The 15631-nt window shown below is 48.6% G+C and overlaps 1 protein-coding gene across 7 annotated transcripts in view; it reads right to left on the minus strand.

The window, feature by feature from the left end:
- pi4kaa (phosphatidylinositol 4-kinase, catalytic, alpha a) overlaps window positions 1-15631 on the minus strand; it is a 30437-nt gene that overhangs the window by 12903 nt on the left and 1903 nt on the right. For 2 of the 7 annotated variants that reach the window (XM_061747174.1, XM_061747176.1), the window contains exons 3-37: window positions 15508-15601; window positions 15290-15378; window positions 14634-14706; window positions 14291-14568; window positions 14089-14155; window positions 13857-14005; window positions 13714-13779; window positions 13424-13520; window positions 13165-13356; window positions 12992-13092; window positions 12631-12760; window positions 11915-12047; window positions 11729-11824; window positions 11474-11657; window positions 11291-11391; window positions 10967-11135; window positions 10748-10798; window positions 10269-10377; window positions 10066-10202; window positions 9849-9982; window positions 9701-9783; window positions 9557-9627; window positions 9078-9202; window positions 8906-8987; window positions 8230-8313; window positions 7786-7875; window positions 7548-7667; window positions 6597-6689; window positions 6364-6520; window positions 5037-5164; window positions 4734-4892; window positions 4508-4659; window positions 3795-3902; window positions 2840-2967; window positions 192-347 (exon numbers count right to left, since the gene is read on the minus strand). In XM_061747174.1, coding sequence (XP_061603158.1) covers window positions 192-347; window positions 2840-2967; window positions 3795-3902; window positions 4508-4659; window positions 4734-4892; window positions 5037-5164; window positions 6364-6520; window positions 6597-6689; window positions 7548-7667; window positions 7786-7875; window positions 8230-8313; window positions 8906-8987; window positions 9078-9202; window positions 9557-9627; window positions 9701-9783; window positions 9849-9982; window positions 10066-10202; window positions 10269-10377; window positions 10748-10798; window positions 10967-11135; window positions 11291-11391; window positions 11474-11657; window positions 11729-11824; window positions 11915-12047; window positions 12631-12760; window positions 12992-13092; window positions 13165-13356; window positions 13424-13520; window positions 13714-13779; window positions 13857-14005; window positions 14089-14155; window positions 14291-14568; window positions 14634-14706; window positions 15290-15378; window positions 15508-15601 — 4186 coding nt within the window. Of the gene's footprint in view, window positions 1-191; window positions 348-2746; window positions 2968-3794; window positions 3903-4507; window positions 4660-4733; window positions 4893-5036; window positions 5165-6363; window positions 6521-6596; window positions 6690-7547; window positions 7668-7785; window positions 7876-8229; window positions 8314-8905; window positions 8988-9077; window positions 9203-9556; window positions 9628-9700; window positions 9784-9848; window positions 9983-10065; window positions 10203-10268; window positions 10378-10747; window positions 10799-10966; window positions 11136-11290; window positions 11392-11473; window positions 11658-11728; window positions 11825-11914; window positions 12048-12630; window positions 12761-12991; window positions 13093-13164; window positions 13357-13423; window positions 13521-13713; window positions 13780-13856; window positions 14006-14088; window positions 14156-14290; window positions 14569-14633; window positions 14707-15289; window positions 15379-15507; window positions 15602-15631 lie in introns of all 7 variants that reach the window. The other 5 variants (XM_061747171.1, XM_061747175.1, XM_061747173.1 and 2 more) reach the window with 4 other exon arrangements.

Below are 15631 nucleotides of genomic sequence, written 5' to 3' on the forward strand. Positions count from 1 at the left end.
AGGGTACAAATTTAAGACAGGGTTAGGGTCTTAAATAATTATTTCAAATTAGGGGTTGAGGCCAAGGTTAGGGTTTCAAGCCAGGGTGAGGGTTTCCAGAAGGGTGAATTTGAAATCAGGGCTAAGGTCTTGATTTTCAGTTTAGGGTTTGAAACTAGGGCAAATGTATCCGTAATCAAACCAAACCCTACCAGATTTCTTGGATGCGGTGGACATGCCGCTGGAAAGTGGGTACGTGTTGATCCATCCCTGGCTGCTCTGCTGCGAGCGAGCGCTGGAGTCGACGTTACTGCGCATGTCGGCGGCATTCATCACCGACAAACTGTTCAGCGACGGATCCTGGTTGTCTGTCAGTCATCACATGAACGCGCATTTAGACCAAAACACAACAACAACACAACAACAGTAACAACATGGCAGCATCCACATGAGTGATGATGGAGATGTTGGGCTTTACATGCTCGCCCTGAACCGCGCTTCCTCGACTCGCATGAACCACTAAACCAGTTCAATACACATTGGCATTGATTAAAAGAACTTTAAAGATATTAAATCGAACTGCGATGTTTGGTGTTCCACAAGGCTCTGCTCGTGAGCCTTTCAGGTTTAATGAACCACCAAACCAGTTCAATAAACCTTGGCATTGAATCGAAGAACTTTAAAGACATTCTATTGAACTGCAATGTGTTGTGTCCCACAAGGTTCTGCTTTAGAGCCTTTACGTTTTTTTTTTTCAGTTTTCCTCTGAACTCCGCCTCTCTTTTCAGGTCAAAGGGGACATTATGGAAAACTGACATTTCAATAGCTTGTATACAAATACGCTACCGTTCACAAGGTTTGGGTCACTTAGAAATGTCTTCATTCTTTGAAGAAATGCAATTTTTTTTTATCATGCATATAACATTAAATTAATCAGAAATACAGTCTAGCTATTATTAATGTGGTTAAAAAAACAGGGCTTTTCTTTCAAAAGTGAGGAATTTTTTTAAGTGACCCGAAAACTTCGTAGTAGTATGTTTTTCATGAAAGACAAAATTGTCTGGGTGACCCCAAACTTTTGAATGGTAGTGTACTGTCGTTGGGTCTCTGGAGTGCTAGCCCACAATTCTAGTGTGAAAATTAGACAACCAATTAAATCTTTGCGATGTGACCACCACATATGCCACACTAATTGACAAGTGTAATTGGGTGGTTTAGTGACAAAGTGCTGCCTCCACCAGTGAAAATACAAACACTTCTGTTTTACTAGCTTCATCCCGGACCACACACTCCCATGAACCATGACACCACTTCAAAAAATCTAAGCATTGACTCAAATAATTTTTAAGACATTAAACTGAACTGCAATTTGTGGTGTCCCACAAGGCTCTGCTTTTGAACCCTTCCGTTTTCTTCAGTTTCCTCTAAACTGCACCTCTCTATTCAGTTTAAAGAGGATGTATACAGTATAATGTTGACATTTGAATTGTTGATATACACATAGTTGGATCTCTGAAGTCCCTGCCCAGCTTTCCAGTGTGAAATTATTCAACTAATCAAATCATTTGCGCCGCATGAATAGATCCGCTACACGAGTTGAAATGTAACGGCAGCTTGGTGATGAAGCGCAGCCATGAGTGAAAATACAATCCACTTTTACTGGGCGTTGGCTTTTTTTCTACACACTCGCCTTATCCCAACCCTTTAGCTCTGCTCACGGTCGTCGTGGCAACATGCCTCACTTGGCATTGGCCATGCACTAGAGGGGTGAGCAGTGGCTCATTTGAGTGCTGCAGCATCCACACATGATGGAGATGATGGAGGGATGAGTTGAGAATTTTTAAGGCTGTGACAATGAGTCTCTCTCAGGGGGCGCGTCAGGAAATGATGAGAGGAGGATTCGGAAGCGCTGATGTTCAAGTTGTACTTTCTTGCACATTGATGAACTGAGGAGAAAGGGGGTTTGGCGGGTAGGCTGACATGATGAGGAGTAGTGCATCTCAATACAAATGACAAACTTGTGCTTTATTTCCCCACTGCTGCTCAAAGAATTTTACGGAATAAAGTGAACATTTTGAAGAGGAAAACCCGACTGTGATGAAACCCGAGGCCAAAAGCAGGCAAATGACCTACATACGTTTCACTTACTGAATATCTACACCAGTATTTCCCAACCTTTACTGAGCCAAAGCACATACTGTATTTATTAGACACATTTCACGACACACCACCAAACTAAAATGTCACAAAAAGTATTTAAACAGCACTACAATTGTAATTTTGTCTCCATTTACTCGCAGCTTTACTTTCTCAGTGTAAAATCTGTGCCCGTTAGCATTTTTCTGTACGGTTGCAAAATTCAGCGAATTTTCAAACTTTCCATGGGAATTAAGAGCAATAAATGGGAATAAACCAGGAATTTACAAATTGAAGGTAAGCTTTTAATAGGTAACTTAAATATAGTTGGAGAAAATATATTTGAACATAATCCTGACTCGGGATGGGAATTCAAAATCAGTTGTTTTTGACACTTGTCACTATACATTGCTGGCATACGTACGTGAACAAAGATATATTTGAAGTCAATAAATCCTAATTTTCAAACAAATGAACTGTCACGGCAAACAGTGGTCGGGAATTACTGATCTAGACGGTGTAGATCTATGAGCAGCACGGTGAGGACTGAGCAAAGCATCAAATTTGCCACGCGTACGTACACGCATGCTCCCGCCGCACGCCGCAGGCCGCCGCCACCGCTGAGGCTTACTTAAGATGGATATCGGAGAAGTGCTGGACACGATAAGCGATCCAAATATCCCGGCAGAGAGCGTGCTCGGGGCCGGGGTGGTACCAAGCTCACCGGGGGGCACCAGGTGGCACGCCGCCAGGTACTTCTTGTCCGACAGGATGCTGGCGTAGAAGCGGATGGTGACGCTGATGTCCTCGCGCAGGCGCTTGTCACCTTGGGTGGGAAACTTTGGAGACATGCTGCAGACGGAACACATGCCGGCCTTACTTCAGGTACGAGTCACTTATTTGTGTGCTTGTTGCTGATAAAAACTTGGATTAAGTTAAACAGATGTACCTTGACTTACAAATTGAATTTGTGAGCCAGCTTGTAACACAATCTAGTCGTACTGCGGACCCCCGCTATTTGCGGGAGATAGGGAACGGACCGAAGATAATTGATGCCCATTATAATTGCATTTTTTTAAACTAAAAAAAAAAAAATACTTTTTCAATAAGTAGGGGTAAATCATGTTTTCAAAAAAAACACATTTCTTTGTTTTATTTTATATGTGCCATATTGTGCCATAACAAGAACAAAATCACTAATAATTTACAAATGCATGTCTTAATTAGAAAAAATATTATACCCTCAGAACAAAGATGGCTTTGAGCATACCCGCATGAATCGTAATAAATGTCATTTATCACCCTTAGCAGAATGAATGCATGGACTCCAGCAAGCCACCGGGGCAAGAGCCGAACATTTTGCCTTCAGTTTTGGGGCGCAGTGTTGTCTCAATCATGAAACAAAGGCAACATGATTTATTTTTTGCGGCCTTGTGAGAGACCCAAGAGTGACTGTGTTTTCATTTCATGGATTTGTGTGTTTTACTGTCCTGTTTGAGAAATGGCGTTAGTGAATGTTTGGCTCTCCTTGCCCACATGCGAGGGCATTACAGTACCTTAATTCCTCGATTTTTGTTTTCATTTCACCCAGAATCTGATTTGTGTAACTCCAATTTTCTCCTAACTGGAAAGGTGGGTCACTCGTGAGTGAAGGTACAACTTTAGTTACACGCGTGTACCTGAAGTAATCAAAGGCCGTGGAGTAGATCTTCTCTCTGAGCACGTTCCTAACGGTGGCGTTGGTTATGATGTCAGAGTGAAGTACAGCCAGGCCCAGCGTCAGCAGCCTGCAGCACAAAACAAAACACGCCAAACACACATCAACATGAAGCACACGTATAGTTGTCGTTCCGTGGCTTTCAAAGGCGGGGCCTGGCCTGGCGAGTGATGTGGCCGTCGTGTTGAGTGACTCGGCGTGAGTTGCGGCCACGGGCAGCTCGTGGTTGATGCGCTTATAACGTGTGCGACTGCACTAACGTAAGTCCGTGTGGCAAAATGATCCCAGCGAAGAATCGAGGCACAGATTTGGACCTTTTTTTTTGTGATCGAATTACTGTATTCTGATTGGTTACTTGATGAAGCATCGCTGCCCCTTACTATTTACTTTTCATGATTTCCATCAATTAAAATATTGCTAGCAAAACGTGTATAGTAAAAACTGTACGTATTGTAGTGTCTGTGCAGCATGTGCCTTTAAGAGGGGGTGGCATGTAAGTGTCTTGGCGTGAGGTGTGGCTGACAGCAGTTCCTGTGTCAGTGTTTTAATGTTCTGGCATTCAATGGAAGGCTGAAAAGTGCATCCCGACTGTGAAACGTATCCAGTAAAAACCCCAAAAGATTGCTAGAAACGGCAGAATTAGGCTATAGAGCGGGGAGCTCCACGTTACACAACCTGAAGCGAGGTCCGATGGCGGCGACGTGTCGGTTGAGGTTACTCTTCGCCCCGCCCACGTTGAGAGACAGCGAGCGCTGGAGCAAACTACAGAAGATCTCCACCTGGTCGGCACTGGAGTACTTGGCTATCTCGAACCTCTGCACCAGAAACTGCGTACGAAGCGACGGAAAGCGTGAGGCGGAAGAAAGGCGAAGGTGGCGCTACAAGAGGCCGACGGGCGGACCTCGATCCAGATGTGGTGCGGGGTGACGTCAGGCGGGCAGGGGACGGGCTGACTCTCCTCAGACGCCGCCAGGGGGTCGGCCTCCTGCTGGGCGTCGGAGAACAAGCCCATCTTCAGCTCCACCGTCATCTGCCACGCTCCCGCCATCTCCCGCATGAACTGCAACGCACAAGGACAGCGGTGCCGAGGCTGACGAGTTTAATTTAACCCCAAAGACCCATAAATTGGGGTACTCGTGAGGCAAGGTGCCACTGTATTTACACTTAAGGACACAAAAAAGGAGACTTTATTTGATTTTTGTACCGGTACTTCCACACCAACACGTGCAGCCAGCAGCCATTCCCAGCAGGCGATGGCCGTCTCCATGCCGTGCTCGGTGAACATCTTGAGAGGAGACCAGCAGAGGTGGTGCAGCAGCTGGGGGTCGCATTCTACACGCACACACACACGATCATCAGATCTTATGCAAGGAGCAAATGTGGTGTAGAGCAGAGGTTCTCACACTTGTTGGGTCCTTTAGGCCCTTTCAAACTGCACTTGCTCAGTGTGAAAGGTCACAAAGAAAACTGCCGCCCGTTGTGGAAATTGCGGACAATGCCCATATAAGGAAGTGCTGACGTAGCAGCCTACAAGGAAGTCGGGACGCGTACCTCACTGGGTGGACCGCAACTCGGGAATATGTATTTGTCATTGTTGGGGGGGAAAAAAGCCCTAACTTTGCTTATTTTAAGGAGTAGGAGTTGACGCAGCAGCAAAAAAAAAAAAAAAAATCGATAATTTTTCTATTGTCCCAAAGTTTGCGCTAGTGGGACACCACAATTATGATGCTTTCCGCCATTTCCCTCTTGCCGTCCACAGTACAAGTCTGCCAAAATAGCAGTCAGAAATCACGCCGCCAGCCCCCGTCCGATTGAAGGAGCTTTCTGCCATCGCCGCGACGGGCCTCTAGACTCGAACATTTTTCTGTTCAAGGGCGTGACGCAGAGAGTGAGCCGCCGACTGCGTTGCCGCGCCACGGCAAAACGCACCGCCGCCCCCTCAGCGCAGACACAATCAATGGGAAAGTCAAGGGCGTCAGACGCTTTGCCAAGTGCAGTGTGAAAAGGCCTTTACAAAGGAGAAATCTGTCTATAGAACTCTTCTTAATCCTTACGATAATTCAACATAAATGCCTAGTGTACCCCTAAATGTAACAGGAATTAAAAAGTTGGCTATTTTTGAGAAAAATAGACAAGTAACAAACAAAAACATACAAAAGTAGTGCTTTGCCATCATTTTGTGGCATTTTGGTAACAACGAACTGTTGAAGTGAGTTGTAGAGCTTCAGCTCGACAAAACTGGTGCTTTGCCGTCATCTTGTGGCATCTTGGTGCCAAGGAACTATGTTGAAGTGAGTTGATGCAGGAATGTCGCACTTATGGGATCATACGTCACAATCATATCAGCGCTTCAGGAATTCGTCAACTATGTTTGTTTATTTGCACGCCGGTCATTTGTAAAGACCCACACTTTAAAAAATAAATAATAATACAACATTTCAAAATATTTTTCGGACCCCCAAGCTATGGCTCGCAGACCCGTAGGAGTTGAGGGCCCCCAGTTTGAGTATCGAGGATGACGATCAGTGCACCTTTGCTGCTGATGAGCAATGCGGCCAGCTTGAACATTGCCTCAGTGAAGCCCTCGGGTTGGGCCAAGTCCAGAGCCTCTCCCATCTGCTTGACCATCAGCCGGCCCAGGTCCGGCTGGCCCCGCACCGCCTGGGCGAAGTGGATCATGCCCGATACCTACAGACAGGAAATGAGGAACAATCAGCCTCGGGCTCGAAGGTGCATTGTGGTGATCGACGGACGGTCTGCTGACCTCTCCTGCGTATCTGTTCCTCAGGTTGAGGGAGGCCATGAAGTTGGAGTAGTCCTTCTTCACGCAGGCTGGCCTCTCCGTCAACTGAGTGGACTGCAGGGAGACGTAAGGAATGACATTATTAATTCCAGACAAATACAAGGGAAATCTGGAAAACGGGCCATGACACCCCTTTTTCTTGTCATGGCGAATCCTTGAAATTGTTTATTTTTTTCATCGAATTCTGAAGCCACACATTAGACAAAAACCTTCACAATTTAGCGTCGACCATCTGTCTAGGATGGTTGCCTGAGACTGGGGCTCACGTTGGCAAATTCCCTCATGAGAGTTGCTCAAAGTATGAGCCTTGGATTTTGCACAAATTGGCTGCCTCAAACCAAAAGGGCCGACTTCCTGTTCACTCCTGTAATGATAGTCCAGCCATTATTTGAGCCGCTTATCCTCACTAGGGTCGCGGGAGAGCTGGAGCCTATCCCAGCAGGAGGCGGGGTACACCCTGAACTGGTTGCCAGCCAATCGCAGGGCACATAGAAACAAACAACTATTCACACTCACATTCACACCTACGGGCAATTTAGAGTATTCAATGAACCTACCATGCATGTTTTGGGGGGATGTGGGAGGAAACCGGAGAGCCCGGAGAAAACCCACGCAGGCACAGAGAGAACCTGCAAACTCCACACAGGCGGGGATTGAACCCCCGTCCTCAGAACTGTGAGGCAGACGCTCTAACCAGTCTTCCACCGTGCCGCCTAATGATAGTCATGTCCACCAAATTTCCTGTCAATTGGTCAATGTGGTTCTAAGGTGTCCCACAAGGCTCTCTTCTTGATACTTTACACTCTTCCATTTACTTTGAACCGCAACTATCAATTCAATTTAAAACAGACAATGACGCTAAATGAATCATTGGTCATGAACAAAGCAAAGCACTGAGTGTTTGGGACCAACCCCTAGCGTGGTGCTCTGTCGGTTAAAGCCAGCAAAGTGCAGGATGCTCTCCGTGGCCATGGCCAGGCCCGTGTGCTGCGACAGACCCGACACCCAGTTCTGATGTTTGTTCAAGTACTCCTTGAAAAGAAGGAAAGACGGCTTAAGACAACGTTACCTACAAAACATACGTGTGGCCGCCAGAAAATGAGTGAGATGAATCCATCGCTGTGAACATCCACAGGGTCCATGTTGTTACCTGCAGGTGGGATTTGGTGACAGACGGAGCCCATTTCATGGCTTCCTTCAGGATTTCTCCACAGCGAGCAGCAAAATCCTTTACGATGCTCTACAATCAGAGAGACACATCAGAGAGGATGACAGCAATGAATGTGTGAACTCATGAAGAGGACAATTTGCAGTTATGTGGTGGAGGTCTTTATACAGTATACTGGACATATGCAGATCTTCGTCACATTTTCTTGAATTTTGTGTTCTTTCGCGTTACTTTTTGTATTTCATGTCCTTAATGCTTTCTGCTTTGTTAATTTGAGTACAGAAAGTTTGGTTTTCCTATCAAGTACTCACTAGTAGAACACCATCTCCAGCCGGCAGGACTAGAAAGTATACTTGTAAAAGCAATAATGTGTAAAGTCCCTTTGAAATAAAACCAAAAGGATCAAATACAATAAAAGCAGCTCACCTCTCTGGCTTCGTAGGTATCAGGAACGGTTATCCTGTACGGAGTGTCCGGAATGTCATAGTAAGGTTGGTCCTTGTGGATGTCCTGCAGCGTAAATGTGAACGTGAGCACGACAAGAACATTCTAATCCGTCTATCAGTCATTCTTGCCATTTTTAATTGCCAATCAAAAATCAAAAGAGGAAAAAGTGACCAATTATTTTGTCATTTGTTTTTTAATCGAAACCCCCCCCCCCCCCCCCGCAAAAAAAAAAAAATCCCGCTTTATCGTACTTCAGTAAAGTGTGTCCTTGATATGATACAGTTGATGGATCCTTTGACGGATGGTAGTCATTGACCAGACTGTAGCGTTACTAATGGTCGTTACCAAACCTTGACAAATGGTTAGGCTAAGTCATTTTTAACCTACTATCACAATACAATAAAAATACCAATGTCCTTGCTAAAATTTGTGTTTTTTCTTTACGTATGTCATCCAGTCCACGGGAATCCATTGTGTTTTTGCCGAAAACGTTAAAATCTGACTTTGGCAACTACGCTATTAGGCTAATGAAATAACAAAATAATCAGACACATTGACATTTTTTTAACGCCATGTGAAAATAGAAAAAAAAAAAAAAATCATTCGAATCACGAGCGATTCAATCTAAAGGAGCTGCGCTGTGGTGGTGACTTACGGCGCTGAGCGAGAGTGAGAGCGTCTGCAGGATGTCCAGCATGGTCTTCAGCACACGGCCGCTCCACAGCAGGTGAGGGAAGCTGAGGACAAAGCCAAAGAGGACAGACATTAAGTTGGCAGAATGATTTGGCGGGCGAGGCCGCGCCGTCTGTCTGTCTGTCCGTACTCACGTTTCGGCCAGCCCGGACAAATATTTATCGGCCACTCTGCGGATCCTCTTGTGAATGTGATTGAAGTTGACCAACAGGAACTGGGCGTGGCGCTCCAGCTCCTCTTCGTGCGCTTTGGTTTTTGCCTGAAAAAAGGAAACATACTCTTGATATCAGTGCCGGAGTATCAGCACTCATCAACGCTATTCAAGACAACTAGGGATGCAAGTAATGATTAATTTCATAATCGATGAATCTGCGGATAATTGGGCGGGGCCCGAGGGCATTACCGGGCGCCGTTTTAGCCACGCCCAAAAAGTGACATGGTTAAAAAACACTACAGCTCCCCAACTGACTATTACACAGTTCTCCATCTTTGCACGTTTTCAGCAATTATTTGTGCAAGGGATTTAGAAGGAAATATCGGAATTGACTTTACAGGATTGTTAAACTAATGTGAGGATGTAAGAGGAGAAATATCATGTTTTGCGTGATCTTACTTTCTCAATCATCATTTGCAGGAAGACTTCAAAGACTTTGTCGCTGACAGCGACTACACACTGCATCATGCCTGCGAGCAACACGACACAATCCAACAAATGTTTGGTGCATCAATATTTTGTGGCTTGAAAATGGGCGCTTACCCGATTTGTCCTTCTGGATGGCTCGGTCCTCAAAGTAGCGGAACATGACCTGGAAGCGTTCCGAGTCCAGCGAATTCAGCATCCTGATGGTAAACAACACGACAGCGACTTTCAAGTCCGTCAGGCTCGGAGACGTGTGCGCACCCACCTCATGTATTCCAGCCTGTAAACAGACAGCAGATACGTGGACATGGCGAAGTCCAGCTTGTTGATGAGCGCGGCGCCCTCTGGAGGCGGGTCCAGCAGGTTGATGATGGTGCCGCGCAGCTCGTTCAGCTCCGCCTGGGGCGAAAAAAGCGAGGTGGTAAAGTCGTGTCAATGAGTACGAGAGGCACGTGTCAACTGGAGTGTTTATGTCATCGTACCGGCGTGACCGTGTCGTTCTTGAGCGCGGAGTTGTACTGCAGCTCGGAGCGGAGAGGCTCGCCGCTCGGGAACGTCAGCAGCGGCGATTTGGTGGCGATCTCGCACACGCCCTCGTACCACTCTTCAGGCCACAGACCTACAATATCGTGGGGAGGCGCAGTCTTTATAAGGGAAACCAAGAGGACGAGGAACAGAGTCTTACCTGAGCCTTCCACAGCGAAGCCCATGACCACAGAGTAGAGCCAAAAGTCCCGGAAGAGCTTCTGCAGGCGTGGTTTGGCCTCCTTGATCGGTGGCAACCTTTTCGTCAGCTGATCACGAAAGAAATAGGTGGTTAAAACGTGGCAGCGTTTGGACAAAAAAAGTTTGTCTTTGAAGGACGCCTGGAAATGGCTGAACAGAGCGGAGCATAAAACGACCAATATGGCTGACTTCCTGTGTCTTCTGGGGCAAGGCTTCAAGACTTTTTTGTGGTACTACCCACGATAGACACGTCGACTAAATTTCATGTTGCCAAGTCAAAGTGACTGCAGGGGCTGAATTTTCAAAGAATTCTGGGGGGCGCTACCGACTTTGTTGAGTTTCTGAGAAAGCGGAGCAATTTCAAGATGGCCTTCCTGGTGCTCAGGCCCTAAATAGCACTGCAGACACATTCCGGCTAATGCCAACTTCAAGTCTCACCACTGCGATGACCGGGATGAGGACGCCCAGATTGCCAGCACTGCTCGATGCCTGCAGAATAAAACAATATAACAGGAGGATGACAAAAGCGACCAAAACATGTCTTCAACTAGAACTAAAAACTCAATTCAAGTGTGCATTTCATGTTTATGGTTCAAACTGAACAAGAACAATAAAGCGGTGAGCGCGGTAAGGTGTTGCGATCAAATCAAAGCGGACCTTGAGAGCCGGGCCTTTGTCCGCCGCCCGCTCGCTGGCCCTCTTGCCCTCCAGGCCCAGCTGGACGAAAAGCTCCAGCAGGTTGACCAGCAGCTCGTCCACCATCTGCTCGGCCTGCAGGTTGGCCGCGATGTTGCCCAGAGCGTTGATGACGGCCAGTGAGCAGTGTCTGCGCACACGAGACACCACGGCCGTGTCATCCGGGACAACATAACCGAGCGCTTCAAATCATTTCGTATCCGATTACTTGATGACTCCACTCAAATCAAAGTTTGAGAACCACTGCCCTAACCTAGAAGTATCTCACAAAGCACCAAAGGCCACCTGTATCCGTGGTCCTTGTAGTCCTTGGTGGAGTAGACCATGGAGCTGGCCTTGACGCTGATCTGCTGGAACAAATTCCACACTTCCTGGTAGATGTATTGCTGGAGGGACACAACACAACAAGCACGTCAGCACATTAGCTCTTGGCAAGCGGCACCGGGGGATTTTCGCCGAGACACTCGCGTTGCCCGTGATGACCATGCAGCCCAGCTGGTCGATGATGAGCACGTCCAGCTGCGACGGCGGCTGGCAGAACTTCTGCTGCAGGATCTGTAGGATGGGCTCCATCACGCGGGGGGTGTCCCGCAGGGCCACGGCGATGTGGCCCAGAGCCCGGATGGTGTGGTCCGGGATTAAGTGAGCGTCCCTGAGCCACACGGGAGAGCGAGCGTGAGTTTGGATTCTTCACGAGAGGACGTCAAACAGATCTTCACCCACTTGTCATTCTCCTGGGAGATGTAGAGACGATTGGACAGGCTGGCCAGGAAGGCTTCTACGATAACGTTATCCATAGTCAGCCCCGCCTTCAGACACCTGCGGGGGAAACGACCCCAAGCATGACCTCTGGCCGCGTGGGCTGGCCCCGGACGTGCCGATGTGTGCGCTGCGCGCGTGAGACCTCACCTGCAGATGTTATCGATGGAGATGTCCCTCAGCTGTTCGTACATGGAGGGCTGGCTCTTCTTGCTTCCCGGGTTCGTGCTGAGGGTGGACTGGGAGTGCTCGTTGGTCACGTGGATCTTGATCTCCCCGCCTCCTTGAGGAATCAGAATCATCTTTATTTTGCCAAGTATGTCCGAAAAACACACAGGGAATTTGTCTCCGGTAGTTGGAGCCGCTCTAGTACGACAACAGTCAGTTGACAGAGAACGCTTTGGAGACAGAAAGACATTGATGAAAACAGTCACTGAGCAATAAAGGGTTAATAGTTATCTGGTAAATGCCGGTACAATTTTGTATTTTTTTTTTGACAATTGTGCAAAAAGATGCAGAGTCCTCTAGCACTTAGAGCAGTTGGAATGACTAATCTCGCAATAGTCCGGGTGCAATGAGCATTGTGCAAAGGGCGCCGAGACTTCAAGGAGTGGATGCAGTTTAAAGCGACGAGTAGAGCGATAATCTGGCACAATGTCGATTGTGCAAATGTTGCAGATACTCCTCAGTCAGTGTGCAAATGGCGCAGATGCTACTCTGGCATGAGTGGCCACAGATATGCAAACACTGCAGCGTGGCGAGACGACTACAGTGAGTGCACGAGTAATGTATCATTGGCCCCACAGAAATGTGACAACAAAATCACGAGAGAGGAGGGTTTTAGCGCAGAGGGTTCCGCCGCTCACCGGGCGCGCACTGGCTGTGGTACTTGTACAGCTTGACCAGGACCGGAGAGGGCACCACCAGGAAGTCCCTCAGCGACGTGGTGACGGAGTGGGCCACCACTGGGAAGCGCTCGCACAGGCGACCCAAGCCCTGGACACGCATTCAAAACACAAAAGTTCACACGCATTCATTCGTAGGAGATCGTCAGAGTGTTCCAAACGGACAAGCAGCGCGCGGGGAGCACCGTCTCCCGACACGGCCAGCCGGCGGGCTGGCCCGGTGGTCGGGGGCCGCCGATTTCGAGCACTATATAGTGAATAGGGAGCGACTCCCAACAGGGCCAAGTACTTTCAACGTGGGGAGTCGGTTAGCGCTTGTTACCTGGAGGCAGCAGATGAGGAGGGGCATATGCGCGATGATGACTTTACTGGAGGTCTTGGACTGCAGCTTCTCCGACAGCTTGCCGCAAAGGTTCTCGGCTCCTGCGGATTGCGTGAAAGAGAGCCAAAATGAGCTTCGGTCGCCTCCCGTCAGCCGGCGGCGAAGGCTCTCACCCTGCTCCTCGGTGACGGCCCACACCATCAGGTCCACGCAGGCGGCGTTGGCCTGGCAGCGCATCTTGAGCGGGCTCAGCTCGCTCTGAAGGTACTCGACGTCGCGCAGGATCCTCTGCAGCTCCGACTGGCTGCTGCTGAACTGCTCCAGCACAAAGTCGTGCACTTCCTTCACAAAGTCCGTCTGGAGGTCTTTTGGTGGAGGACGGGCAGAATACCGACGTGAGGCGAAGAAGAACGGAGGAGGGCAACGACTTACCTTTCAGGTTGTACAGGGTGTCTCTGAGCATTTTGAATATGGCGACGTAGAGGGGGTCACTGAAGGTTTTGTAGTACACGTGAAGACCGGGACTCAACTTGGAAAGGAACACAACATTTATTGCATGATTTCAAACACAGCCTCTCTCTTCATTCTTGGTGTGACTCGCCATTGACAAACTAAAACTAAAAGTATTTGCTGAAAATTGCACCTTTTTTTCCTGAACAAATTCAACTCGTATCTCAAGGCACCACTCGACTATTTCAATAACAGTGAAGCGGCAGTCATACCTCCAACAGTTCTGCCAAGGTTTCATCCAGCGACTTTAAAAACGACTCCGAGACCATTTCTTCCACCTGTTGAAGACGACGACGCGTCATATTAAGACGTGCGTGGGCACGCGCGCACACGTTGGTGCGTGGCGCGTGCCCACCATGTGCAGAAGCTGCCTGAGCGTGTCCAGGGGGACGCGGAACTCTCCGCAGCTGCTGCCGGTGAAGAGAGGCGAGACGGAGAAGCTGGAGCTGATGGTGGAGAAGTAGTAGTCCGGGTCCACGGAGCTGCCGTCGGGAAGGTACGAGCCTGGGCAACATTTTTGGGGGGTCAATTAACCGCCGGGCATTGCCGCATTATGAGGGATAGTAGGTTGAAACAGCGCCGCTCACCTTCAAAGTACGGTGCCGAAGGGCCCGCCGGGGAGCTCGGGGTCAGCCCCGTCCTCTCGGGACTGGCCTGACAACAAATGATTGAACAACGGCGACAATGTGCGTGTGTGTGTGTATATATAGAAAATGTATTTATTTATTTTTTTTGCTCATTACATGACTTTTTTTCCGTTTTTTTTTTTCAGGCCCATCCAGTTTGTACCTGTTGAGACACGGAGGACACGGAGGAGCTCTTGTGCCTCAGCGTGTCCCCCGGGCACACGGTGAGGAAGGAGCTGGGCAGGATGGAGCGGAAGTCATTGAAGGAGCGTCGGCGTGCGGCGTCGCTGTCGTCCGCCGCCGTCAGGGGGGGCGCCGCCGGCCGCGGGAACAGCTTGGACAGCAGCGGCTCGTCCGTGTTGCTGTAGCGGCCGAAGGCGCGCGCCACGCCCAGCATGGCGGGGACCGTGTGGCGACACGTGTACTCGACGTAGGGCGGCCCTGAGAGCGGAGTAGAAAGTCAGGAAAGTGGAAGCCTGGTCGACGGCGGGAAGCGTGCGAATCACCTTTATCGCGACACTGCGGATTCTTGCACAAGTCTTGCAGAATTTGCATAACGTCCATGATGGTCTCCAGGATCTGACGCAATAATTACAGCATCGCAACCACATACAGTCATAACACACGTGGTATCTACACACTTACATACAAACAAACACACATACACAGACACGCAGATACACACGGACAGACATACACAAACAATTGGACGCGCAAATGATAGGGATACACAAACACACGGACACAGATGCGCACAAATACAAACATGGAAAAAAGACAAACACAGACAGACACATACACACATATGGAGACATTCACACACAGAAACAGACACACACACACGGACATACACGCTTGAACAAACATGAACATACACAAAAACACAAAGGAACACACACACACACGCACAAACACAAACATGGAAACAAACACAGTAGCTCACACACGAATACTGTACACACGTACACAAAAAAAACAAACACACACAACCAGACACACGGATATACAAACAGACACACACAGACAGAAAAAAACATGGACACAGAGACACGCACAAACAAGGACAGACATCCACACGCACGCACGCACGCGCCTGTCAGGCACATACGGACACGCGTACACACACACACAGATTGACACACGAACAGACACACATTCACACCTGTCCACGCAACGTTTCATCTCGCTGGGCAACGTCAGAGAGCAACGTGACGAGACAGAAGCTGAAGTTCTCGGCAACAGGAAGTATCCCTGCGGGGCGGAAGTGCATAGCGCGTAAACGTGTCGTATATTTTAAGCATTTACTCCATTTCACAAAAAGGCTGCAAGCCACCACAATGCGGCGAAAGTGAAGTGCGGTGAATACTTTCCAGATATTACCTCGTCCTTTGCATTCCGAGCTCTCCTCAATCCACTGCACTCTCGGCAGTCCTTTGAGCAGACCGAGAAGGTAGGGCACGATGGCGTCTTTGTGCTGCAACGACACGGCGGCGTCCCGTTAGCG

This window comes from Phyllopteryx taeniolatus, chromosome 15 (genome assembly GCF_024500385.1).
Source record: "Phyllopteryx taeniolatus isolate TA_2022b chromosome 15, UOR_Ptae_1.2, whole genome shotgun sequence".
NCBI classification, from domain to species: Eukaryota; Metazoa; Chordata; class Actinopteri; order Syngnathiformes; family Syngnathidae; genus Phyllopteryx; species Phyllopteryx taeniolatus.